At 40.6% G+C, this 27378-nt stretch overlaps 1 protein-coding gene and 2 long non-coding RNA genes across 4 annotated transcripts in view; 1 reads left to right on the top strand and 2 right to left on the bottom strand.

Moving 5' to 3' along the window:
• The window catches only part of LOC118175977 (myosin-1B-like), a 334501-nt gene that overhangs the window by 300235 nt on the left and 6888 nt on the right, over positions 1-27378 (top strand). For both annotated transcript variants that reach the window (XM_035342658.1, XM_035342657.1), the window contains 25 exons: positions 4430-4522; positions 4621-4684; positions 4774-4872; positions 4960-5063; positions 5346-5484; positions 5848-5966; positions 6065-6214; positions 6290-6460; positions 8149-8458; positions 10072-10145; positions 10251-10338; positions 12415-12532; positions 14148-14271; positions 15070-15206; positions 16510-16762; positions 18662-18904; positions 20506-20682; positions 21339-21484; positions 21563-21653; positions 23327-23716; positions 23809-23935; positions 24351-24469; positions 25156-25352; positions 26076-26259; positions 27155-27320. In XM_035342658.1, the coding sequence (XP_035198549.1) occupies positions 4430-4522; positions 4621-4684; positions 4774-4872; positions 4960-5063; positions 5346-5484; positions 5848-5966; positions 6065-6214; positions 6290-6460; positions 8149-8458; positions 10072-10145; positions 10251-10338; positions 12415-12532; positions 14148-14271; positions 15070-15206; positions 16510-16762; positions 18662-18904; positions 20506-20682; positions 21339-21484; positions 21563-21653; positions 23327-23716; positions 23809-23935; positions 24351-24469; positions 25156-25352; positions 26076-26259; positions 27155-27320 (3883 nt within the window). The remainder of the gene's footprint in view (positions 1-4429; positions 4523-4620; positions 4685-4773; positions 4873-4959; positions 5064-5345; positions 5485-5847; positions 5967-6064; positions 6215-6289; positions 6461-8148; positions 8459-10071; positions 10146-10250; positions 10339-12414; positions 12533-14147; positions 14272-15069; positions 15207-16509; positions 16763-18661; positions 18905-20505; positions 20683-21338; positions 21485-21562; positions 21654-23326; positions 23717-23808; positions 23936-24350; positions 24470-25155; positions 25353-26075; positions 26260-27154; positions 27321-27378) is intronic.
• LOC118175991 lies at positions 8773-12527 on the bottom strand. Its single transcript, XR_004755237.1, has 2 exons — positions 12432-12527; positions 8773-8899 (listed from the first exon to the last, which is right to left on the bottom strand). It is a non-coding gene; the product is annotated as an uncharacterized LOC118175991 (long non-coding RNA).
• Positions 12540-27230, bottom strand: LOC118175989. Its single transcript, XR_004755235.1, has 4 exons — positions 26925-27230; positions 22848-23003; positions 20562-20617; positions 12540-12761 (listed from the first exon to the last, which is right to left on the bottom strand). It is a non-coding gene; the product is annotated as an uncharacterized LOC118175989 (long non-coding RNA).

The following is a 27378-nucleotide window of genomic DNA, read 5'->3' as shown; positions in this document are numbered from 1 at the left end:
TCCAGGTATGGGGCATCCACAATTTCTCTGGGCAACCTGTTCTACTGCCTCCTCACTCTCATAGTAAATAACTTCTTCCAAATATCTAATCTAAATGTACCTACTTGTAGTTTAAAAACATTGCTCCTTGCCCTATCACTACACTCCCTAACAAAGAGTCATTCTCCAGCTTTCCTGTAGACCCCCTTTAGGCCACTATCAGGTCTCCCTGGAGCTTTCTCTTCTCCAGGCTGAACACCTCCAGCTCTCTCAGCCTGTCTCCACAGGAGAGATTCTACAGCCCCTTGATCATCTTTGTGGACTCGTTCTACTATGTCCGTATCCTTCTTGTGCTGGGGGCCCCAGAGCTGGATGCAGTGCTCCGGGGGGGGGTCTCATGAGAGCAGAGTAGAGGAAAAGAATCACCTCCCTTGGCCTGCCGGCCACGCTTCTTTTAATGCAGCTCAGGATACATCTCATTTTCTGGGCTGCAGTTGCACACATCGATGGCTCTTACCCAGTTTTTCATCCACCTGTACCCCAAAGTTCATTTCCATAAGGCTGTTATCTATCTACTCATCACCCAGCCTATATTCGTTTGCCACAGCCCAGATGCAGGACCTTGCATTTGATCTAGTTGAACTGCATGAGGTTTGCACAGACCCACCTCTCAAGTCTGTCAAGGTATCCCTGAATGGCATTCCTTCCCTCCAGCGTGCTAACTGCACCACACAGCTTGGTGTCAACCTCAAACTTTCTGAGGATGCACTCAATCCTACTGTCCATATCACCAACAATGATGTTAAATAATACCAGTCCCAACACAAACCCCTGAGCAACATCACTTGTTACTGGTCTCTTCCTGGAAATTCAGCTGCTGACTATGCCTCTGAGTGAGACCATCCAGCTAATTCCATATCCACCAAGTGGTCCATGTGTCTTCCAAATTGGAGAGACATGGCTTTGACAAGAATGTTGTGTAAGACAATACCAAAAGCTTTGCACAGGTCCAGGTAGATGACATCTGTTGCTCTTCCTTTATCCACCAACACTGTAGCCCCATCATAGAAGGCCACCAAATTTGTCAGGCATGATTTGTCCTTGATGAAGTTGTTTGGACTCCCCATCTCTATTTTCTATGTGCATAGTTTCCAGGAGGATCTGCTCCATGATTGTGATTTCTTTGCCAGGCACAGATGTGAGACTGACTGCCCTGCAATTCCTCAGGTCTTCCTCTTTTTCCCTTTTTAAAATCAGGGTTATGTTTCCCCTTTTCCAGTCACTGGCAACTTCATCTCACTGCCATGGCTTCTCAAATATGATGGATGATGGCTTAGAAACTTCATCTGCTAGTTGCTTCAGGACCCTTGGATGTAGCTCATCAAGTCCCATGGACTTGTGCAAATTCATGTTCCTTAGATGGTCTCAAACCTGATCTTTTCTTGCAGTGGATGGTACCTCATTCCCCCAGTCTTTGCCTTTGGATTCTGTGAGTTGGGAGGTGTGGCTACAGCACTTGCTGGACTGAGGCAAAAAAGTCATTGAGTATCTCAGTTTTCTCCATATCCCATGTAACCAGGTCTCCCATTTCCTTCAGAAGCGGGCCAAGGTCTTCACTACTCTTTCTTTTATCACTGGTGTCCCTGTAGAAGCTCTTGATGTCTCTGGCAAGATTCAGTTGTCTTGGCTTTAGCTTTCCTATCCTGATCCCTAGCTGCTTGGACAATGTCTCTGTATCCCTCCCACATTACCTGTCTTTGCATCCATCCTCAGGAAGCTTCCCTTTTGTGTTTGAGTTTGGCCAGGAACTCCTTGTTCATCTATGCAGGCCTCCTGGCATTTTTGCCTGACTTCTCTTTGTTAGGATGCATTGATATCAAGCATGGAGGGAGGTGATCCTTGAATATTAAACAACATTTCTGGGCCCCTTTCCCCTCCAGGGCTTAATCTCATGGTACTCTACAAAGTAGATCCTTGAAGAGGCCATCTTTTTAATGTAGGAAAGCCCCAAGTTTCAGTTCCTCTCCAGTCCTCATTTACACAAGGGAAGGTTTGACCAGAGGAAGATAATATAAGACAGCAAAAGTTCTCTCTGTGATGGATGCCTGCCTGCCTGTGTACCTGAGATATCTGCCACATCCACCCGAGTGCCTGAAAGAGACCAATCGGTTCCCACTGGCATGTGATTGTGTTACAACTCCCTGTTTCGTTCCTATTGACAAGGGAACTACAGTAACTTTGGACTCCAGAGAGGTTGCACTGAAGTTAAAGTAATTTCAATTGCATCACACAGAAGAACAAGCCAGTAGAAATTACTGCCTGTGGTCTGTGTAACAGCCCTGAGGGGCAGGGTAAAAAAAGTGTCAGACTTGGGACAGCTGGGACCACTTGCTAGACAATTAGAAAGTAACCTCAGAAGGGATCCTTCCAGGGAGGAAAGCACAAGCCCAGCTGCTGCAATCTGAGCCCACCGGTGCATTTGCAAGGCATGGGCTAGCACAGAGCAAGCAGCAAACATCCTTGTGGCACAAGTGTGTCATCACAGTATGTGAGAAGATATGTGCATCAAAGAGGGTGATGCCTGTCAGTACGTTATTTGAGTACCCAAGGGCACAGCAGAATCTAAGGAGATTCCAAGGCTGAATATTCTTTTCTCACTCAGAGGGGCAGGTGTCTGTGATTGATGGGTTGTTATGGCAAAGACAAGTTCATCACAAGCACTCTTTCCATCAGCACCATTTCTGTATCTCTTGGGCTGAGCTTTCACCAGCTGCTCACTATGCTGGGACTGATCTCACAAAAACATTGAGACAGCTGAGATCTACTGACTGTGTTTGATATAAGAAAACTCACCAGGTTCACAGAATATTCTATTTCTTTGGTATTCACAATCTCTAAGAAGTATGTTTCTCTTCAAAAGACCACAAAATAAAACACCATTATAATTACGTCTCTTCCAGCACCCCATCTCAGACACAGACTGAAATCAGATGCCAGCTAAGAGCATAAAATAAGGGAAGTATGTAACAACATTTCCCAGGACTGCTTTCTCAGCTCAAGCAATTTGTAACCCAGACTGTACTCCAGATTGAACTTTTGTAAAGAATTGCCAGATATTCTATGCTGTTCTCCATTCACCGTGCTCCCTTGTCTGTTCATGGCTCACAGATGTGCACTAGATTGAGTTTTTTTGTTTGTGTTTTTTTGTTGTTATTGTTGTTTTTTTTTGGTGGAGTCAGCAGCACTAACACACACATGTATCTTAAAGGAGGAAGTGCATTTAGGAAGCTATATGTGAGAGGATATTACTCTATATATTCGAGATTTTTTAAATTAAAAATATGTATATATATTTAGAGAGAGAGTTCTCATGCTACTGTGTGGCCTTAGTTTCCTAAGGTGTAGCTTTTTGTTCAATCTAACTTAAATCCTTTGCGCCACCTGCAGACCGTATTGGGGATGGCGCTGCCTCTCCACTGCAAGGTCTTGAAGGCAGCATGCACCATTATACACCAAGTAGTATGCAGCAGCTTGAGCTCTGCCACTGATTTTTCATGTGAATAAAAACTTTTTTTTTTTTTTTCTCGTTCTTTGTTCTCCTGCTCTGTATTGGAAACCATTCCTGCAAACAATTATTTCCTAACTACCCAGGGATCAATCATGAGTTTGCTAGGAGCCTTGAGAAAAGGAGCCAGCCTTTGCCCTGTGATTCCAAAACAGCACTCTGTGACACTGCCTTGCACAGAAGAGACATGTCATGGAAGGTTTTTTTCCTTCCAATTATTTTCAGTTAACAAGAGTGATACAATACTGTATTGAAACTGTACGTTTGCTTGATTATCTTCTTTTCTACTGCAGCAATATATAAAAAAAAAAAAAAAAAAAAATGGGGGGGTGGGGGGCAGAACCACCACCACAGCATCCAAGAGGTACATTTTTTTTTTGTTTGGTTTGTATTGTTTTACATTTGGTATTTGAGTATCATGCTTCACCCATGTCCTACTCGTCTTTTCAAAGCATGTCTGAAGATTTATTTCTGTACCACTCTCTCTCTGTTTCTTGTGCCTGAGTAACCTCAAGAAAAAAATCCCAGTTTTTTCACTTTTTTTTTTTAGCTGTTATGGCCTTTGTGATCAGTGAATGGGAATGCAGAAGTGCCTCTCTCATACAGACTTCAAACATTCTGAGCTCCACCAAAATTACTCTGTATATTATATACAATATATGATAGCATGGACGAAAAGAAAGCAAAGTACAGATCAGTCTTTCAGCACTCTTCCCTGTGAAACCAATTCATGAGTGATGGCTGATGAGTGCTTAAAGCATTTGCAAACTAAAGGTTAAAATCATGCATGAGATGTAATAATGACCTGTTTGTGATGTATCCTTTGCCATATTTGTTATTAAATAGTAGTGAAGTTTGCTAAAAACCTTTTTCTCCTGTAACTAGGGAACCCTGGAGGATCAGATCATCCAGGCCAACCCACTGCTGGAGGCCTTCGGAAATGCTAAGACTGTCAGGAATGACAATTCCTCACGTTTTGTGAGTTCATTTCTTTTTTGTTGGAATGCAGATTTCTACTATATATATCTCATTCATTGATCACTCCAACCAATGTGTTGATCTCTACTACTCAACAGGGAAAGTTCATCCGGATTCACTTTGGAACAAATGGCAAGCTGGCCTCTGCAGATATCGAAACCTGTGAGTTGGAGCTAGTCAGCACGTGCAGAATTTGTGCATTCATGATCTCAAGTTTCCCAGGAGACCAGTGGCATCTCTCTTTTTCTTAGATCTTCTGGAGAAATCCAGAGTGACTTTCCAGCTACCCAGTGAAAGGAGCTATCATATTTTTTACCAGATAATGTCCAATAAGAAGCCAGAGCTCATTGGTGAGTGCCAGAATTTCTGGGCTTGGTTCAGTGCATTCTCTTTGCACTTTTCCCCTGTACCATCAAAGGTGCACTGTATGCCTGCAGATCTCCTTCTTATCTCAACCAATCCCTACGACTTTGCCTATGTGAGCCAAGGAGAAATCACTGTTGCTAGCATTGATGACAGCGAGGAGCTGCTGGCAACGGATGTGAGTATGAAAACAGCACTCCTGGCCAGAGACAGGCTCTGTTCTGGGCACAGAGGTGACCACTGCCACCAGAGCAGCCCTATGATCAGACATGCTGCAGCCAGGGAGATGTAGCCTAGCTGGGGGCCACCAAGTGCTGGCCTCTGTCATTCTGCAGCAGCCACAGCCCCTCCCAGCTGCTGTTGCACAAGCTTGGTGCTGGGCAGGCATGCAGGCAGGCAGAAGCAGAAGCCCCAACTTGTGTTTTTCTGATCTTTTGCAACTTGTCTGTTCCCTCTGGAGACTGCCGTGGACATCCTGGGCTTCAGCCTTGATGAGAAGGTGGGGATATACAAGCTGACAGGGGCTGTCATGCACTACGGGAACATGAAGTTCAAGCAGAAGCAGCGGGAGGAGCAGGCAGAGCCAGACAGCACAGAAGGTAGGGGTTGACTGCAGACTTCATTTGTGAACTGCACCAGGAGTCAAGAGAGGAACCTCATCCAATAAAGTGCTCATCACTTCAAGACTGTTTCTGCCCTTCCAGAAACTAAATTTTACAAATTTGTGCAAGTGCCACAAAGTCACTGATTTAATTTATGCTCCACATGGAAACTGATTCATAGATGAAGCACTGCTACAGCTCCCTAGGGATGGAACAGGAGTATGGTGCAGCTGAGACAAGCTTCCCTTGACAACAGGCACATCTGAGTAGTGTCTGAAGTAGGCTCATTGTAACAGAAACATTCTAGAAGACCATGACATCTTTGTCTATGTTGAACTCCTTTGCTGTATCTCTTCCTAGTGGCTGACAAAGCTGGCTACCTGATGGGTCTGAATTCTGCTGATTTGCTCAAGGCTTTATGCTATCCCAGGGTGAAAGTTGGGAATGAATACGTGACTAAAGGACAAAATGTCCAACAGGTACCTAGAGAGCTGATTGGTTTTCACTTTGTTCAGACAGTTATTTCAACTTTAAAGCTAATCCAACATTTTTTTACTGCTGTGGCTGTTTCTTACAGGTATACAATTCAGTGGGGGCTTTGGCTAAATCAGTCTATGAGAAGATGTTCTTATGGATGGTTACTCGAATCAACCAGCAACTGGATACAAAGCAGCCCAGACAACATTTCATTGGTGTCCTGGACATTGCTGGCTTTGAGATTTTTGATGTGAGTTACAGTTAGTATGTTTGTCAATTGATAACTTTTCCAAACTAACTGACATTATTATATTTGAATTTGCAGTTCAACAGCTTGGAGCAGCTGTGCATCAATTTCACCAATGAGAAACTGCAGCAGTTCTTCAACCACCACATGTTTGTGCTGGAGCAGGAGGAGTACAAAAAGGAAGGAATTGAATGGGAGTTCATTGACTTTGGGATGGACCTGGCTGCCTGCATTGAGCTCATTGAGAAGGTAGAGGAAATCTCATTTTAGAAAAGCACATTTATTTCCTGGTCATTTATTTTAGTCCTTATGTTCTTTATAAATTGAATCATTACTGTTGAATGATTCTCCCATCAGAAGAAGCAGTTTATAAAATCAAACTTTTTGGAGTGGCACACTGCCTCTCCACAAATAAATAAATAAATAAATAAATAAGATTTTTTATACAACATGGCTGGGATGGAAGGGAGAGAGGCACAATGTTAATTTTGCTTTTAACAGTAGACGGTAAGGTGAAACTTCAAGTCTTAATCTTTGCAGTAGTTGACAGAATTCAGAGTTCCTGGTTGTAGCAATCTTCTTTCTGGCTCCTTTGTCACTGCCCACTGCGCTGGTGGTCTTGATGTGAATTAACCCCCAACTACAGTGTTATGAGCAAGTGTCCAGTGGTTACTTGTGTACAGCACTTAAATATTATGTGCATATCCACTGTACACACACCCAAATATCTTCCTTCTCAGGAGAATACAAGTACCTATTCCCAGCCTCGTCCCCATTCAGCCATCCCACGAGCAATTTCATGACTTAATATTCATATCCATGGATGATGCCTTTGCACATAAAGGCTTCACATTTCTTGCTAACGTCCCACTGTTCCCACCACATAATAGCACCTACAAACAACACTACCATTCACAGGTGGTGCCTATTGCTATACTTAACACTCAAAATCCACACTTACTGCTCAGTGTCCACATACTTTGTGCCTCATGTCTATGAAATGTAGAGTAGTTAGAGCCAGAGGAATTACATCACCTACATGAATCTAGCACTGTAGTCACTTTTGTAATGGCAGGAAAGAAGTAGACACTTATAGGATGCAATTCATCTCATAAAATACATCCTGTTATTGATTCTGTGAAATGTCTGCATAATGCTTGCACTGATTCTACAACAATATGGACATCTATCTCAGATCTACATTCTGTTTTAGAAACACCTACAGGTAGCCAAGATGAATCCTATCAGAAGGATAGGATTCTGCACTATCGGAAGATTCCTAATGTAGCTCAGATGAAGGATCTCATGTGGATAAGGATATGCCTCTGTATTGAAATATTTCAATATTTAAGTACATTCTGTGACAAATTAGAAGTCAGTGGGTATTCTAAAGCACCAGATTGCTGGCATTTTTGCCCCATATAAGATGAGGAAAATCTAATTCATCATGCACATCCATTGGAGACCACACAGGACTTGTTAGATATTATCTATGCATGTTCCTGAGGAGGCATCAAACTAAGTTCAACATTGGCAATTTCAACCTGATGACTTGTAAGAGACTTACAAAACATCATCAGTCCCATGAACAGGGCACTGAAACCTGTCTTCTGAATTCCTATTTTGATTTCACTGGTTTACATTCCAAAGAGTTTAGGGCAAAGATGATTGAAGCTGTTGACTATAATGTGCATTACAGGCCTCTCACTCAAATATGTGTCTAAACAGTACTGCCAAGTTGCCGTTTTCATAGTAGTGGCTTGAGCAGCAAAGGCTAGTTATAGTATGTCTGATTATTATAGTAACTAGGGATGTATTAATAACCTGTGAACTAGAAATTACAGTTACTGTAACAAACTACAAAACACATGCAAAGTGAAATTTTATTTCCTTTCTCTCTCCCTGACACTTTCTTCATGTATTCATATTTCTCCTAGCCCATGGGCATCTTCTCCATCCTGGAAGAGGAGTGCATGTTTCCCAAGGCAACTGAAACCTCTTTCAAAAACAAGCTCTATGACCAGCATCTGGGCAAGTCCAACAATTTCCAGAAGCCCAAGCCTGGCAAAGGCAAGGCTGAGGCCCACTTCTCCCTGGTGCACTATGCTGGCACAGTAGACTACAACATCTCTGGCTGGCTTGAGAAGAACAAGGATCCCCTGAATGAAACTGTTGTTGGGCTATACCAGAAATCATCTTTGCAGCTCCTGTCCTTCCTTTACTCTAACTATGCTGGTGCAGAAACAAGTAAGTGCTTTTCTCACTCAGAGGGGCAAGAGAAAAAAAATGAAGTCTATTTCTCCTCCTTGTTGTATTCTCTAGCCTCTCGTCATCCCTAAACCCATCCTATTCATGTGCACAGATACGCTAAACTAAGATACCATCAAGAATAACTGCAGAAAGCACCATGTTTATGTGGTGTGGTGCACAGAAGCAATGCTCAGCAAGTCCAAAACAAAATGACAGGAGTTGGATGTTTCCTGGCTTACTGAGTTGTGAATCATATGTATGGTCAGCCACCATCCAGACAGGTGCTAAATATATGTGCAAAGTGTAAGCACTTTATAGTCTTTGGAGACAGAGTATTGTTTGTTTAGGTGAACTGGTAGAGCTAAAAGTAATAGAGAGGTTCACAGCCTTACACCTTCAAGGAGATCACAGAACTATTTCATATCCAGCTGAACAGTCCTGGTGCAACAGGAAAAAAAAAAAAAAAAGAGAGAGAGAGAGACAAATTAATTTAGAAGTCCTCTAAGGGCATCAGAGTGCAGTTCAACTTCTTGCCCTTTATTTTTTGTGACTTAAGGCTGTCAAGTAGGACAGTCAATGGGTCTGTCTTACCAAAAATGGCCATATAGATTGCTACAAAAAACAATATTGCAGAAGCTTGGATGCTAGGCAAAAAGAAGTGTTAGTATAGAGTAGCAGTCAATTCAGCCATCAGGCATGTGGACAGCTGGGTTTGAGGCTTAAGAAGGTACTGCATACCCCTAGGAAATAGTGGGGGTGAGGCAGTTGTGGTCTTTACTAGTATAATCAATACAAGGAAGGTGAGAAGACTCTATTTAACTCTCCATTTAAATGACTTCAACAATCACAGAATCACAGAATTTTCTAGGTTGGAAGAGACCTCAAGATCATCAAGTCCAACCTCTGACCTAACACTAATAGTCCCCACTAAACCATATCCCTAAGCTCTACATCTAAACGTCTTTTAAAGACCTCCAGGGATGGTGACTCCACCACTTCCCTGGGCAGCCTGCTCCAATGTCTAACAACCCTTTCAGTAAAGAAGTTCTTCCTAAAAGAATAGCAATACAGCATTCTGAATTCCTAGAAATACAGCAATTCTGAAAAGATACTGAGCTTCTTGGGTTTGTATTCATGAGACTATATTTCATTTCTTGCCTTGGGGATGCCATAACTCAGAATAGGTCCCTATCCTTCAACTGGAACATTAGAACAGATTTTTCCTAAAGGCTTCACTGCACTCATGAACAAATGTCCACTGCTGAACCATTCATGTGGCCTTTCACCACATTACAACAATACAAAAATAGTTTGAGAGTATATCTTTAAGTGAAACTAATTTCCAGTGGCACACAGTAAACTGCTATGGAACTTATGTCAGACCGTAGTGTTACATACTACCACAGCCATATACATTATGATGCAACTTAAGTTGTGCATCTGAGACCAAAATATACCATACACTGATTAATAAATAACCAGCTGGCAGCAGTTCACGTGAAACTCCCATGCAGCAGTGAATCAGTCTTTAACATTAAAATATAATGTTTATATTAGTCCATAACATACTGCCTACTCTAACCATTCAGCTCTTATGTATTTCTTCCAAGGTGATAGTAGTGGTGGCAAGAAAGGTGCTAAGAAGAAGGGGGGCTCTTTCCAGACAGTGTCTGCTGTGTTCAGGGTATGTGAATTTCCTCTTAAAACTGAGCCACACTTCTTTGACATCTGAATAAAAATGCAAAAGCTTTGTAGATCAGAGCTCAAACCCCGTTTTGTTCTATCACAGGAAAATCTAAACAAGCTGATGACTAACCTGAGAAGTACCCATCCTCACTTTGTGCGTTGCTTGATTCCTAATGAGACCAAGACACCCGGTAAGTCTGTTATTATACACTGGACTGACAAGAATTGGGCTGTTCAGCTTCCACACCAACTTCTTCCAGAACAGCTCCCCATGCATGTAAAGTTCCTGTGGGGGCTGGCCTATGGAACGGTGCTCAAGTAAGCCTTCTTGTATTTTTTCATGATTGTAAAATTTTGAGCATTATATGGTACATAACAGTTACTAATCTTTGCTTAATGAGCTGATGATAAAGATGGGATGTATTAGAGCTGATGAAATTGCATGTTGCAAGTAACAGCAGTAGCAAATTTCTAATAAATGCCTATTTTTAAGGACCACTGTGACATTAAATACTGTTGGGTTCAGCTCAAGACAATTTAACAACTCAAAATATTTCATGTTAGAAACTGATTCACTGAGGCTGGAAGACTGACAAAGAAATCATGCGTCATTTGTAGAATTCCCTGTATAAGCTGCTGCGTACTGTTTGCACCTGAAAAGCATTTTCATATAAAGTTTTTTTTGTTATTTTTAATTGAATTAAATATTTAACTCACACAGAGTTTAGTCTCCAAGAACAGTCAAGTTTGGGAGGTATTACATGTGGCCATTAAGTACCTGGGGAGAGTTGCTTGTGTGGGTTTTAGGAGTCTCATCTATAGGAAGTCTGATACTGGTGGAATGATAAGCTGTAATGGATGTAACAAGAATACAAGCAAACAGGAGCTTACCACCCATTTAATCTGCTCCAGAATTTCAAAGCATTTCTTACCTTTCTTGTTTATGTCTCTTTGTATAACCCTGAAGACCAGAAGAATGGTTTCAGCTGCACACTTATGTATGACACTCAGATTTCAGCTATTCATCTAAACTTATATATTCAGTGGAGAGAAGCTGGCATTTTAAGGTATGACTCATTTGGCTGCTTTTATATGTCTTAGGATGAGATGATCACATCCTAGAAAAAAATGCTTCTGCTTCACTCCACTGACTATAAATGAAACCCATATGGAATGTTCCAGGCTTCATATCCCTAAAGTGAAAGAGGAATCCCACTGGGGTCTTGACAGGCATAGACGGTGTAAAGGAATTAAGAAAATCTACTGAAATATACATGAATGAATGATTTGACTGTCATTTTAATATTCAGAGGTGACTCAGAGGATATTGCACTTTTGCCTTCTAAGAAAAAGAAAAGTAGTAGTGTGTGAACAAAATTAAGGATTGTAAAGTGAAAAGAAACCGGTCATTTTCTGATTTTAGCTGGTTTTAGGCTGCTTATGCTTGACTTTTCTAACCATTTCTTTGGGTATACCTTTATTGATTCCACTGAAAAGCTAAGGGTTAACAATATGTACCATTCTGCATTAATTAATGCTTCTAGGAGCTGAGAAAAAATTCTTCATGACCAAGTGATTCCAAGAGTATTTTATTCAATTGTACTTTGTTTGCTATACTTGGAATAAAATTAAGAAATATAGTTGATTTGTTATACCTGATAGATACTATAGGAGAAGAAAGATAATTATTCAAATTTCAATCAGCTGTCCTTTACAGGCAGTTAAAGGAATTGAAAGCTTTAAGCATCTTGCTTATCCTCTCCTGTGTAGGAATCTATCTATCAAATCTAATCAAGGTTAAATATAGTCAATACTTCCACAGCAAATCCAAGGTAAAATCTTACATAACATGAAGAGCTGATTATCCAGATGGTATTGCATTCTACATTGTGCCACCTCTACCTACATCCAGTGAGTGATGATATTTTTCAGCTGGTCTTATGGAGTACTTTTCAGTCATTTTTGAGAAATGTCTCTCCCTGTGCCTTTTGATCATATGAGATTCACAAGCATTGCCAGCCCTACCATTCAGAGTAGTAAATCTCATCTGGTTGATGCAGTTCTTTGCAATTTCTATGAATTGAAAACATGTTCTGTCTTCATTTCCTTCATCCTTAACCAATAACTGGTTGAATTTTAGCAAAAGGAGAAGTTGCACTGTCATGCTAGTAAATATGGAAACTCTTGGGGAGGTGGGGTGGGGGGAGAATTAAAAAAAAAAAAAAAAAAAAAAAAAAACAGTCATGATGTATAACATCTTGTTTAAGGTGAAATGGACCATTACTTAGTGATGCATCAGCTGCGGTGCAATGGGGTTCTAGAAGGCATCCGAATTTGCAGGAAGGGGTTTCCAAGCAGAATCCTTTATGCAGAATTTAAGCAACGGTAGGTCTTCAGTTATTAGTCTAATAATTTAAGGATTCACTAAACCCAAAACTCAGGTGACAAATCTGATGACATCATGGAGACACATCCTTTGAAAAAGACTAATTCAGTGGAATTTGAGGGAATGTCATCATAAATACTCTCTTAGGTCTCTCTAGTCTTCTCCCTCTTTAATCAGAGATTTGTTGATTCATCAGAACCCATATTGTTTCTTAAATGTAGTCATTGCCTGGTGATTCAAAAAGATGCAAAATGCTTTTAGGGCAATGAATTAAATGGCATAATAGATTGCTCTTTGTAAGTCTCCTATAGGCTTACAAAACAATACAAGAATAATAAATGTCAGCACAGTCTCCTTAGAGTGCACTACCTAAGCATTCAAAACTCCAAGGCTTTGTTGGTGCTCTGTCAGTTGCCTGCATCCTGTGCCTTGCTTTCTCTTCTTTAAAACTGAGATAATGAAACTGGCTCAAGTGAGCTCAGTTGCTATAAAGTACTGAATCTGAATTGGTTGTTATTATTAATAAGTGTACCAGTAGTGCCTTACATGCTGACCTGGTGTAAAAAGCTCTTCCCCTCAAGAGGACATAGCCTGTCTCCCCTCTGTTCTCCTCCCCTCCCCTTCCCTTCCGTCCCCTTCCCCAAGAAATCAATATTTTTTTATCTTTTTGTGACAAGAGTATTCAGACTTTGAGGAAATGCAGTCTAGGATGCAGGACCTCTCTGAATATGTGCTGCAACCTGATGTTTAATTCACTATGGCATTACCTGGTCTCAACTGTCAAATCATAATTTGATGTGACAAGGTGAAGGGATCTCTCCACAATAGCCATGGTCCAGAACCAAAAAGTGCTACACAGTACAAAAGAAATATGCTGAAGTTTAGGAAGAACTACAACAGAAGCCTAAAATACAGAATAAAGTTCTTGTGCCACTTTCACTATCTTGATTTTATATATTTTCTTTCAATATATACTTGAGAACAAGAAGTGCCCCAGAGTACAATCACCCATCCTTGTTGCTGTATCTGAGGAAAACACTTTAGAAGAGTGAGATGATCCTGTCCATGACACAGGATTACCTTATCATTAAGCTACCATACAAAACACTAAGACTTCTGTTAGCTAAAAAATAATATTGTGCCAGTTTTAGCCCAAACTCAAGGCTTTGTTGGTAGAACTTGTACAGACAGTGACTTCTGCAAGATCCGTATTCTTTTTGGAATATAGATTGTTTTTGTCAGCAGTTTTAATTTATCTTCTACTTTAATTTAAATAGCCTTTTTCTGATCAATGAAACAAGCTGAGAAGAGAAGGTTGACATGTTCTCACTATGTTCTTCCTAATTCCTGGACCTGCAAACACTGTTAAGTATGCACATTAATTTTGTATGTAACAGCATACTATGTTGTTACACAGCCAGAAAATTCCTTTGAAAAGTAGACATATCCTCTTGTCATCATGTTCTATTCAGCCAAGACTGTCTAGATTTCAGACAGCATATTCAGCTGCTTTCAGACAGCTCAGTTTCCAATCACATTATCTTATGATATATGATGGCTCCTATTCTGCTCACACTGTTTGCAACCAATGCCTTGCAACTTGTCTTACCACAGGTACAAGATTCTTAATGCCTCAGCCATTCCAGAAGGCCAATTCATTGACAGCAAAAGGGCTTCAGAAAAGCTTCTTTCCTCCATTGATGTGGACCACAACCAATACAGATTTGGCCACACCAAGGTAAAGCCCTTGTGGAAGAGTGGGTATAATCAGTGGCAAAAAAAATACCATTTGTTTAAATAATTTCTTCCATATGAAATCAGCCTTCATGATGACTAGGAAACAAAGTACAACACAAGCAAGAAGGAGCACACAAAACTTGTCTGGCTCTGGGGGGTATGTGTGAGAGTAGGCCTGTCAGTCCAGGCAACACCATGCTAGCAGAATGACCCTGCATGGCTGTAACTAGAACTAGTTCTCCCCCTTTCTCCTGCCAGATGAACTCCTTGACATCAGTACACATTAGGCAAGCTAAGATAAGTTTAGAAAGACAGAGTTTTCAGGGGATTTCAGGGGATTTAGGCACACATGTCTTTCTTCCATATCCAAAGCAGCGTTAGGTGGGACACTGATTCTCTGACCGACACAATCAAAGCAGTACTATCTCTGGACACAAACCCAACTGTATATACTATTATATGGGCATCATCATATATGGCTCTCAAGCCATCTGTATGTCAGTTTACAGAGCCTGACCATTAAGACACAGAAGGATACAGTGAAGTGACAGGATAGGACATCATACTAAGTTGCAAGTTAGGAGTCTTTTTTTAAATAACTACTGATGAGCTAGATCTTTCACAACCTACTCTGGAGTGCACTTGAAATAACATTGCAATAGTGTGATTAGTTCACATATAAAGTGACACGTCATCAATCACAGGAACACTGAGGATATGAACCCCAAATTTCTCTAAGCTTCCAATGGTTGTGTATCTGCCTAGCCTTCAAACAATTCAAACCTCTTTTATGTTTTAGGTGTTCTTCAAAGCGGGTCTCTTAGGACTCCTAGAAGAGATGAGAGATGAGAAGCTTGTGAGCCTCATCACTCATACACAAGCTATGTGCAGAGGGTACCTCATGAGAACTGAATTTAAAAAGATGAATGAAAGAAGGTAATACAAGGACACACTAAGTATCATATTGTGTCAGACCAAAAGTCTGGCAATGCACTATCCTGTCTCAGGCAAAAATCTGTCCCCAGTGAAGACCCTTAGAAAGACTAGGGCAAAAAGAAAAAGCAGAAACTAGTACTTTCCTTATTATAGCCTTCCAAATTCTTGCAATGGCTGTTTAGCAATTGGACTGTGCATCTGGACCATGATGTTTAATATTTAACAGTGAACCATTCCTCCAGGAATGCACTAACTTTTAGAACCATTTTCAACCTCTCCCTGTGATGGAAACAGACAAACCTTTCCATTTGTTCAGTTGGCTGTTTGGTATATGCTGTCTGATAATTTTATTGAATCTCATTAGTCTGGTTTTGTAAGGAAAGGAACAAAATCACATTCTGCTCTCCTTCAATTTTTTTTCTTGACTCCATCACCTAAGATGAAGAATTCTAGCTTGTACAGAGAAGGTACTCTATACTTTTGACCATCCCACATACCATCCCAAATTCTGTTCTGTCGCTTTAAGGTGGTATGATTCATGCAAAATTTGAAATGTAGGGATGGCAGCAGTGGGTGAGCCCAGCAAATTGTCTCAAACGTTGTTGACAAGTGAAAGCTTTAGGGAGAGCTAGGATCACTAGGATGCTCTTTGCTAACCAGTTGCTTTTATCTGTAATAGTCTACAGCATGTATTTAGTTCAGGGACTTCCTGACCCAGGCATAGTTTCAGTAAATCTTATTAGATTTCTCTGCAATGAACTGTCAAAGTTCCCCTTGAACTATGGGCATAAACAAAAATCCTTTAGCATTCAGTACCATAGAAAAGATTTAATTTCTGTTTTCGTGTTGTCTTAATAATTTCTAATACTATAGTTGCTATTTTTTGTCACCCAAAAGCATCAAGATACTGCTTCCACAATTTACAGTAACTCCCATATTTATAATTACAACAGCAATCGTTCATGGAAATCAGTTTTCACTCTGGTCTTTACCCGAGCACTTGCACTTTCTTTGAGATTTGGGAAAGTCTCGGAGATTTCCAGTCAGCATTCCAGACAAGTTTGCCTGTTTTTAAGTATTTCTCTTTTGTCCATACATAGTTATTGTTCATGCTACTGAACTAGTCATGCAGCAATCCAGAGCCTAGAAATGACTTTTAATAGAAAGAAGCAAGGTGAGATAAAAAGTTTCACGCAAAACTTGCCTCTGCAAAATGCTGATGCTCTGTGACCAATAACCAGAGTCTGTTTCTAACACAAGTCTCACCAGTCTGATAACCTGTATCATTTTCACCCGTTTTCAGAGAATCCATTTATATTATCCAATACAATGTTAGAGCATTCATGAATGTCAAGCACTGGCCCTGGATGAAGCTGTACTTCAAGATGAAGCACATGTCGAAGACTGTAGAATCTGAGAAGATGGCAAATATGAAGGAAGAGTTTGAGAAAACCAAGGAAGAGCTTGCAAAGTCTGAGGCAAAGAGGAAGGAGGTGGAGGAGAAAATGGCATGTCTGTTGCAAGAGAAAAATGACCTGCAGCTGCAGGTTCAGTCTGTGAGTAGCCTCCATTTTCAGATTCATGCTACTGCCTCTTCAATTCTCTTTTCCTGTTGTCCTACATAGACAGGTAACAGAGCCAGATTTTCCACTGCTTCATATTAAAGGTTGGACTAGATGATCTTAGATGTTTTTTCCAACCTGAATGATTCTAAGAGTCTGTGATTTACACCTAAGCAAAGTGTGTATAAAGTGCATATATAAAACATTACCACCAACATGAATAAGGGGCTCCAGTGTAAACCCATTTCACTATTAAGCAGTCACCAGAGGAAGAATCAGATGTTCCAAAATATATACAATGTGCACCAACTGTGGAGTCCAAATCTGGATTAAATACAGACTGTTTCCTCATTTACTGGCCATTACAATGTGGAGCTAGAGATGGAGCTGCTTTTCTGTAAGAGACAGGACTGAAACTGTGGAACAAAGACATGCTTTTCAGCTACTATGATGCTGAGCAGAGACTGAAATTGCACGAGGCAAGAAGGTATTGAAATATAATAAAGATTTTATGTGGCCAAGGGCAGTCTGGTGCAAGTGGACCTGTCACTTGATTCTATGTGCTCCCAAACCAGCTGGCTTTGGACAGTCCTGTATTGTTTCAGGCCCCAAGGATGTAACCATGCATGTTGAAAACCAGATTCCTTACCCGAATCCTCCTTCAGCACTTCAGCTTAACATATTTTCCTGAGTTTCTTTGTACCCTTTTTGGTACTTAATGCCCTGTCCTCCAGAGCCAACCTAGTCTATAAGCATTTCAGGCTTCACTTTAACCCCTTCATGGATGGTAATTGAAAAAATGCAAGAAGACCGTATTTAGCTAACTTCCAGGTTAGGATACCATTTGAAGCATTCAATAGTTTCAAATTTCCAGGCATAAAAGAAGTCCTAAGATATGATCATTGCCCTCTGAGTCAAGAAAGAACCAGACAACACTGTCAGTTTCTTACTGTTTCAGCACTAGAACGGCCCTTCCTGTCTGCTCTTTAAGTACCATTGCTGTGTGAATTTCAATCAACTCTGCTTGAAGGGTTCCTCAAGAGCCATCTTGTCCATGTTTGTTATCAGAAAATGCACACTTGATAGCCATGATTTTCAGTGCCCCATGAGTTTCAGTAGGAATCTGAGAGAGAATTATACATAACATACTACATTCATGCAGTGATGTCTTTTGGCCACAACTCTTATGGGAAGCAACATATACCTTTTCTGATATCCTGCCTAGTATACCTCACAGTAGTATTAATTTGGGTAACATTTTATCTGTCAATCATGTTGCTCAAAATAATAGTTATAGTAGAAGTTGCAGGCTAAAATTTAGGTTGAGCAATCCTGTTTAGCCATGAGCCAGAGCCTGTCTTGGCTGAGAGAGAGTTTAGAGAATGATGCGAGCAAGGAAGTCTCATGTGAATTAAGTGGCAGAAGTTGGGGGAGAGACAATCAGACTTGTGTCATTAGTTGGAAGAGCTTATTACAGATAGAATCATCCCAACACTCTTAAAGATGACTATGAAATACCGTGTGTTTATAAATCCACATCTAAGTTCACGCTTCCATGACATCCAGTTTGCTGACCGACCTATTTATATCGCTGATACCATAGGCTCCTTGTTATGACACAAACGGTTCAGTTTTTATGGCGTGTTATTGCAGTCAAAATATCTGACCAGCTGAAAGGAAGTGTCTCTGTTGTGGGGTTATGTTCTACTTTCCTAAGCCATGACAAAGCAGGACAATCTCCCCATGATTAGATATTGTGCATTACTGTGGTTTGCATGTGAAATTTTGCCCTGACTTATGCAATCCATTTCCTGGAGGTGGCATTTGAACAACATATGTTACCTTTCATAATATTTATGATAAATATAACATGCCTTCAATATGTTCTAACAGGATAGTGAAAATCTAGCTGATGCTGAAGAGAGATGTGAAAGTCTCATCAAAAGTAAAATTCAGCTAGAAGCTAAAATTAAAGAACTTAGTGAAAGAATGGAGGATGAAGAGGAGAAGAATGCTGAACTGACAGCAAAGAAGAGGAAACTTGAAGATGAGTGCTCTGAGCTGAAGAAAGATATTGATGACCTCGAACAGACTCTGGCCAAAATGGAAAAGGAGAAGCATGCAGCAGAGAATAAGGTGACAGGGGGATCAAAAAATTATTCTTCCCCAGAATGTTTTCAGTTCTGTGGGAAGTTGCAGAGTTTCCTAAGTGGTCTGAATGGAAGTGATATGTTCCCAAGGCATAGGAAAGGTAACACTTAACTGCCTGTGACATAAAAAGTTTTGCTAAAATTATAACTTCCTCTTAGGAAAAAAAAATACTATTTTTTCCTGTGGCAGTTCAAAAAGAGTTAATTTTTTTAGGTATTGAGGTGCTTGTTGGGGAACTTCTATCTTCTGCTATTTTCACACATAAGAAACCAGTTTCTTTGTGTCTCCTGTGGATGGAGAACTAGTATGCTTGTGGGTGGCTCAGTACAAAATGGCTGTTTTGATCCTTTCTCACGTGCATTGAAAAGAACTGATCTTGCAGATGCCAAATGTTTTCTCATATTTCTCTTGTATTTAAGAAGCCCAGGTCTCAGCAAGGATCCTTTCCTTGTGTTGACTTGACTACATAATGAGAGTTCTTCCTGAATTCTCAGGACCAGACTGTCAGTATAGCAAAAAGAGTCTATATCAGGTGATCATTAGCTCATTTATCTCCCGGTAAAAGCACAGATGTCTTCACATATGCCTCAATAACCAGTGTGAAGAGACAGAATTGAGATATTAGAATTCAAGAGCCCATGTCTGATGTGACAATGTTCAGTCCTGCTGTGGAAAGAATACTAGCAGAGATGTAATTACACCTTGAGGTTCCCTTCAGTGACATTACTGGGAACACTATTGGATCCTAAGTTTGTAATTTCAGATGTGTTGGACATTTCTATACTAATGTTTAGAGGATATCTAGATGGTGCTGGGCCATAAGATGAGGGCCTTATAGCTAAAACACCTCGCAGAGTGGACTTTCCTAATTGATACTGTCAGGCTTTCCCATCTGAATGAGGAAATTGGGAAGCAAGCATCACACAGACTCATACAGAGAGCCTGACATGTTTGAGATAAGGTTGCTGGTTGTGCATTGCTCCATGAAGAAGAGGGAATGAGTTTCCAAGATAAAGCCAGCAGAGCTGCTATGTCCAGAGGCCAAGTTAAGAGGTGCAGCCCTAAATTCATGATCACCTGTTCAAGGGCAGAAGATTGTTTATCATTATTGTCATGATGCTTTCACTTTTATGGAAAACTTAACATATTTTTGGCCATCACTTGTGTTTGGTAATAACCTCATAAACCTCATTTTCTGAGAAATTACGTCTGTGTGCCTAGCAAATGTATCACATTTAGGAAACGCATTTTTTTGTGCAAGAACAACCCAGAGGCCTTTAGTAAATCCCAATAAAGTAAAGCTTGCAGAGGCAGTGAAGATCTATCATACATTCCACTACTTACTAAAACTAGCAGGATAGAACCGGTAGTCAAGACCAACTCAAGCAAGAATTCTTACCATTGCAGGGTCAGACATGTGCGCCAGCCATGATGCTGGTTACTCTCATCATTAATATTACATACCGTAGTGGAGAGCACTTTGATGTAAACCATACAATATTTTGCAAGGGTACACTCACTGCTCTTTCTTAGTCTATAATTTCCCATGGCACCCCCTCATAGTATGGATGCTTGCTGCCTAATAGGTAAAGAATCTAACTGAAGAGATCACGGCTCTGGATGAAAATATTTCTAAACTTACCAAGGAGAAAAAGGCCTTACAGGAGGCGCACCAGCAGACACTGGATGACCTGCAAGCTGAGGAAGACAAAGTCAGCACACTCACCAAAACCAAGACCAAATTGGAGCAGCAAGTAGATGTTGTAAGAAAAAAAAAAAAAAAAAAAAAAAAAAATGGAGTTTTGTAGGTGGATGCTCTGACAGATTAGGAGAGGGTAGAAATCTGTAGCTACGTGTGTAAACAACATCTAAAGCAGCCAAGCCAGCTCTAGTAATTTCATTTAATAACTCATGGACAGTTGAGAGGGTATTGTGGAATCCAGTGTTTCTTTCATATTTCCTTGCCTGTTTAATCTATGTTCATCACTGGATATTCCAGCATTGTAAGCCTTTGTGTCCCCACTTTAACCAATTAACTACAGCAGTGTATCTGTGGCATTCTGAAGCTTGCTGTGAACTTATAAAATTTATGTATGTACTCCAGGACTCTGAGGACACTGGGAATTTGTCAATGTTTTGCAGTCTGCATGCTAAGAACTGCACTAACTGAAAAAAAATAATAATTTTGGTATTTTTCAAAAACTTTCATTTCAGCTGTGACTGGACAAGTTGTGGTCAGCTTAATATCTGAAGCTAAACCCTGACTCTGTAGTGAGTGTATCAAAAGTAGAGATGAGAAGCATTTATAGTATGATTGTTTTCTCTAGTTTTCAATATTCAATTTAAGTTTTTTTAAATCAGGAATATTTAATGTTGAAGTATGTTTTATGTATTTCAAACTATGTTTTATCTGTTTTAGCTTGAAGGGTCTCTGGAACAACAGAAGAAATTGCAAATGGACCTTGAGAGAGCAAGGAGAAAACTGGAAGAGGATCTGAAAATGTCTCAGGTTTCCATCATGGATCTGGAAAATGATAAGAAACAGATGGATGACAGGATAAAAAAGTATTGCGCTGACATTTGAATTCTAAAATTCATATTTTATCTTAACCATATTGAATTTTCATTCTTCTTCTTTAACAGAAAAGATTTTGAAATTAACCAGCTGCAAAGTAAAATTGAGGATGAGCAGGCTCAAAGTTCTCAGCTGCAAAAGAAAATCAAGGAACTTCAGGTAAAGTCTAAGAGTTATTGATATTTTTAGTAGCTGACTACAGCTTTGTATTGGGTTTACATTACAAGGTTTTGGTAGCAGGGGACTACAGGGGTGGTCTCTGTGAGAAGAGTTCAGGAGCTGCCCCATGTTAGATAAAGGCCAGTTTCAGCTGGCTCCAAAAAGGACCTGCCACTGCCCAGAGCTGAGCAAATAAGTGATATCGGTTGTGCCTCTGGAAGAACATATTTAAGAAAGGGAAAATAAGGTCTCCACGCTGCAGCCCATGGAGGAGCCCATAGTGGAGCAGGTAGATCTGGCCTGAAGGAGGCTGCATTCTATGGAGAGCCCCTGCAGGAGCACGCCCCAGGTTGGAGTTGCCACCCGTGGAGAGGAGTCCATGCAGGAGCAGCGGGCCTGGGGGGAGTTGCTGCCCTTGGGGGACCCATGCTGGAGCAGTTTGCTCCTGGGGCACGGACCCCGTGGCATGGAGCCATATGGTCCATATGGGAGCAGTTCTTGAAGAGATACAGCGTGTGGGCAGCCTCCACAGGATCAGTTTGGGAAGGAGGGCATCCCATGCAAGAGACCCCACATGGAGCAGGGGCAGAGAGTGACTGAGGAGTGGTGGAGATGAAGCATTAGGGACTGAGCACAACCTCCATTCCCCTGTGCCTCTTGGAGGAAGGAGGTGGAAGAGGATGGATGGGGGAAAGGTGTTTGTAGTTTGTTTTTAGTTTCTCACTGCTCTAGCTTGTTAGTAATAGGTAATAAATTTCATTAATCTCCCTATGCTGAGTCTGTTTTGCCTGTGACAATTACTGTTAAGCGATCTCCCTATCCTTATCTCAACCCTTGAGCCTTTTTCATCATATTTTCTCCCCTTTCCCTCTGAGGAGGGAGACTGAGAGAGCAGTTGTGGTGGAACTTGGCTGCCCAGCAAACTAAAACCACCACAAGGTTCCTTAGAATTAATATTTGATAATCAATCAATTAATAATTTGTATTTTCTTAGACTGTTCTACAAAAATATTTATCTACACATGAATAAAACAATGAACATGGGTGCTATTCCAATCTCAGGGAACTTTTACAGAAGCTCTGGTCTATAATCATAGCTGATTATATAAGAAATTACTTAAGTGAACCTTGTGGCAGGCTTCAAAAATGGATCCAATGCTGACTTGTAACAGTAGTGAAACTACTGAGAATTACCTTTCTAAGAAAACAAAAGAAAGTGACATTTTCTCATCATCAGGGTAGAAATCACCTTCCAAATGGAGACGCAGGAAGACAGCTCCCTTCAGTGACATTACTCATCCCAAGGTTCCTTCCATCTTGTTTGCTGCTGGAGATGGCCTGCCTGACCTTCTGCAAATTTCTAAGAAACTCATATTATTTTATATTTGTCAGTGGCACATCCCTCATGCCTTTAGAAAAGTACAGTACTAGGTCTTTCATTACATAATGAATCCATTCTGAAATACAACATAAAATGAAGTATCAGATTTTACATTCAGTGTTGCTCCAAAACTGAGTATTTTAAGTCCTAGGACAGGGTTCAGTGAAATTTCTAGTGGTGTTTCACTCTCTGTGCTTATATAAATGGAAGTGAATATATGTTCTTTATTCCTTAAAGGTAATTTCAAGTATTTCTATTCAGAAATCTTAATTTAACCAATTAATTTTCATAGACTCGAATCGAGGAATTAGAGGAGGAAATTGAAGCTGAACGTGCAGTCTATGCAAAGACTGAAAAGCAGCGAGCTGAACTTTCCAGGGAGCTGGAGGAAATCAGCGAGCGCCTGGAAGAAGCAGGAGGGGCTACGGCAGCTCAGATTGAGATGAACAAGAAGCGTGAGGCAGAATTTCAGAAGATGCGCTGTGACCTCAAAGAGGCCACACTGCAGCACGAAGCCACAGCTGCCGCCCTGCGGAAGAAGCACGCAGACAGCACAGCTGAGCTTGGGGAGCAGATCGACAACCTGCAACGAGTCAAGCAGAAGCTGGAGAAGGAGAAGAGTGAGCTGAAGATGGAGATAGATGACTTGGCCAGTAACATGGAGTCTGTCTCTAAAGCCAAGGTTGCTGCATAGGAAAAAACATTTTTCATCACTATTATTGTTCTTCTGAACAACTGGATGAGCTGACGGATATGCTTTCTATTTCTTAACAGAGCAATCTGGAAAAGATGTGCAAAGCTCTTGAAGACCAGTTCAGTGAAGTCAGAACCAAAGATGATGAACATATGCGGCTAATTAATGATCTGACCACACAGAAAACACGTCTACAGACTCAGAATGGTGTGTCCCTAGACGACATATAATTGTCCTGTGCCAAGCACTTAAATATGTTGCCTGAATGCCTGTGTATTTTCTTGTATGTTCATCACTGGGTGATCTGAGCAAAACTCAGAAAGTAGAATTTCCTCCTTGTGGCAGTCATGGATACTCCACCCAAAGAAACAAAAATAACCTGAAAGAACCAAAACCAGTGTGTGGTTTTTGCAGTCAGTTCATCCCCTTTCTTTTGATACTAGCATAGTGTTCATCTTTGGTATTTTTTTCCTAACTGGTAGAAATAAAATTGTTACTCTTCCTTCTTTTTACCACATTATATCTTGTAATCTCTTTCCACATAATCTCTTTTCTCATTCATATGAATTTTATGTCTGTCTGTTCATATTTTTCTGTTTTAAAAAAAGTGTTTTCTCATTAGATGAACTAATGCAGCAACTAGAGGAGAAGGAGTCAATAATTTCTCAGTTGACTAGAGGCAAACAGTCTTTCACACAGCAGATAGAAGAGCTGAAGAGGCAACTTGAGGAAGAAAATAAGGTGAGGTTTTTTTGTTTGTTTGTTTGTTTTTTTATTTGGCCCCAAAAAATGTAAAATAAATCAAAGGCAGCGACATGAGAACAGTGAAAGTTTTGAGCTTTGCCTTGGAATATAATACACAGAAGAGACATTGTAGAAATTAAATAAGACAGTTTAAGCCCTTCTTGCCATGCTTTTTGAAGTTCAAAAACATGAAAGAAGTGAATAAAAATAGCTCTGTGTACATACCTTACTCCTATGGGAAATCACTCAGGCAAAGGGTACAGCAGCAGTGAAAAAGACAGTAGTGTAGTACCCAGGATTAAAAATGACAATACAGTTTAAAGTCTCTTCCACCTTCAGATAGACACTAAATTCTACCTGGAAAGCTTACAGGGGAACATATTCTGGAGGAATTATTCACACTTTTCCTGTTGCTGAATTTATTGCATCTTTGCCTGAAGCACTTCGTGCTGATGTGTTTAAAAGGCAGTATCCCAGACAAATTGGGCAAAAAGAATTGATCCTGATTAACAATATCAAGTCTGAAATACAGAGTCCCAAATACTATTCATTTTTCTCCTCCAGTTACCCTAGCAACTACTGTACATAGGTAGTGAGATGTGGAGGTGTTTTTTTTTTATCAAAAAAAGGTCCAGTCACAAATGGTTAGTGTTCTGACAATTTGTATAATTCTAACTACACAGGCCAAGAATGCCCTAGCCCATGCCTTGCAGTCTGCTCGCCATGACTGCGACTTGCTCCGGGATCAATATGAACAGGAGCAAGAAGCCAAGGGAGAGCTGCAGCATGCCCTGTCCAAAGCCAACAGCGAAGTGGCCCAGTGGAGAACCAAATATGAGACAGATGCTATTCAGCGCACAGAGGAGCTGGAGGAAGCAAAGTATGTGGAGGGATGGTCTTGAACAAGTTGAACATAATATTTATCTTGATATCTTTATCTTATCTTTATCTTATCTTTATCTTATCTTTATCTTTATTTATCTTGACATCTTTATATTTGTCTTGAACAAGTTGAACAAGGATATTTATGTTAAAATGTGAGAAGGAACTGGAGGAAACCAGAATATGTTTGTAGTGGGAATATGCAGAGCAATGTGCTTTGTGATGTGTTGGGACTGAAAAAGTGAGGGAGTCAAGGTTTAAAGGAGGAGAAGTGGAGGTTTGTGAAAGTTTCTACAGAATGGACAATTCCAGTGTACTAACTATAGAGTTAAACATAGTAGCTGAAAAATCACATTCTTGACACTGATGATACTGTGTTTCTGGTTCCTCTCCATATTGGTGTAGGCTACCCCTTGGATACCCTTGTTTCTTCACTGATTCCATCTCACATTTCACCTCTCTCCCAGATTTCTAGTGAGTCCCCCTTCCAAGTTACGATTACCCACATGTCCGTATCTCCTCTGTGTATTCTCCCAGCCTACACACCACTCCAAACATTCTTTGTTATTCTAGGCTCCTACTGATGTTATCTGATCACACTATCACAGCTTTGTATGTTGGCTCTCTCTTCTTCTTTCTCCTATGCCACACTCCCTTCCTGTCCATTTTCTCAGAATGTCAGAATTTTCCTTCACTCAGTGCTGATTGTCTTGTCCTGCAGAAAGAAGCTTGCTCAGCGGCTGCAGGATTCAGAGGAACAGACTGAGGCTGTCAATTCAAAGTGTGCTTCACTGGAGAAGACAAAGCAGAGGCTGCAGGGGGAAGTGGATGATCTCATGATTGAGATGGAGAAGTTGAATGCAGCATGTACAGCATTTGATAAAAAGCAGAAGAATTTTGACAAGGTTCATTCAGAAAGCCTACCAGATACGAATATCACAAAAATGTGATAGGCCAGGCCAAATTCTGAAAGCATGAAAGTTCTGCACTCACCATAAGATAAATTAAATTTTATCCAAACCAAAATTGTGGGTAAGGAGCACCAGACAGGATATGTAGTAATGATAATGTCACAGTGTAAATAATCTCAGGTAACCACATCAGATAATAACATAGATTTCTGATAGTTTAAAAAAGCATGAAGTTTTTACAAGGGAGAATGGGAAGATCTGTATCAAGTCTTTGATCAAGTAGACTGAAAGTTTTCATATAAATTCTAACAAGCCCCTACTTTTGGCTGGTGCTAGTCTTCCAGCCCTTTATTCAGGTTAGGCATAGCTTCAACCTCCTTAATCAGTTCCAAACTTCACTGCCTTTAATAACATTACAAAAAGGCTCAACACTGTTTGCCCAAGTGATGTTGCATAGCCCTGTGTATGTGGTTGAAATGGGTAGATGAGCTAAAGAAGATGGCTTGCAGGGCTGTGCAGAAGACAATAAGAGAAAATAGCATGATCTTTTTTGGCAAGCTGAGTGCAAGACCACTGGGTCCTGAAATAATAAACAGGCTCACACAGCCTCATTCAAACTAACCACATTATGTCCAAGTGGTGTGAAACCAAACACCTACCTGTGAGCCTGGGGGCATACACTCCTGTTGTCTGAGAGGATAAGTAGCTGCCCTTGAAACAGATGAAGTATGTATCCCAGTGAACTGATTGTCAAAGGCAGTGAATGTGCAATGAAGAAGATTTTGTGACCCAACGACATGCCTCTAAGGTTCTTGTTACATATATGTGCAGGGACAGGAGTGTTGAAGAATGGGCCACTCTTATGTTCTGATGGTTCCTGTCACTCCAGGTTGTGGCTGAGTGGAAGCAGAAGTACCAGGAGAGTCAGGCTGAGCTGGAAGCTGCCAAGAAGGAGTCTTGCTCCCTTAGCACTGAGATATTCCGGATGAAGAATGCCTACAAAGAAGTTCTTGACCAGGCAGAGACTGTCAGACGGGAGAACAAAAACCTCCAGCGTAAGTTCTCAGATCTCTGTCAGCTGTGATCCATCACACTAAGATGCTTCCATGTTTC

Source organism: Oxyura jamaicensis, chromosome 18 (genome assembly GCF_011077185.1).
Source record: "Oxyura jamaicensis isolate SHBP4307 breed ruddy duck chromosome 18, BPBGC_Ojam_1.0, whole genome shotgun sequence".
NCBI lineage: Eukaryota > Metazoa > Chordata > Aves > Anseriformes > Anatidae > Oxyura > Oxyura jamaicensis.
The sequence above is the reverse complement of the archived record's forward strand: the minus strand, read 5'-3'. Positions and strand labels throughout refer to the sequence as shown.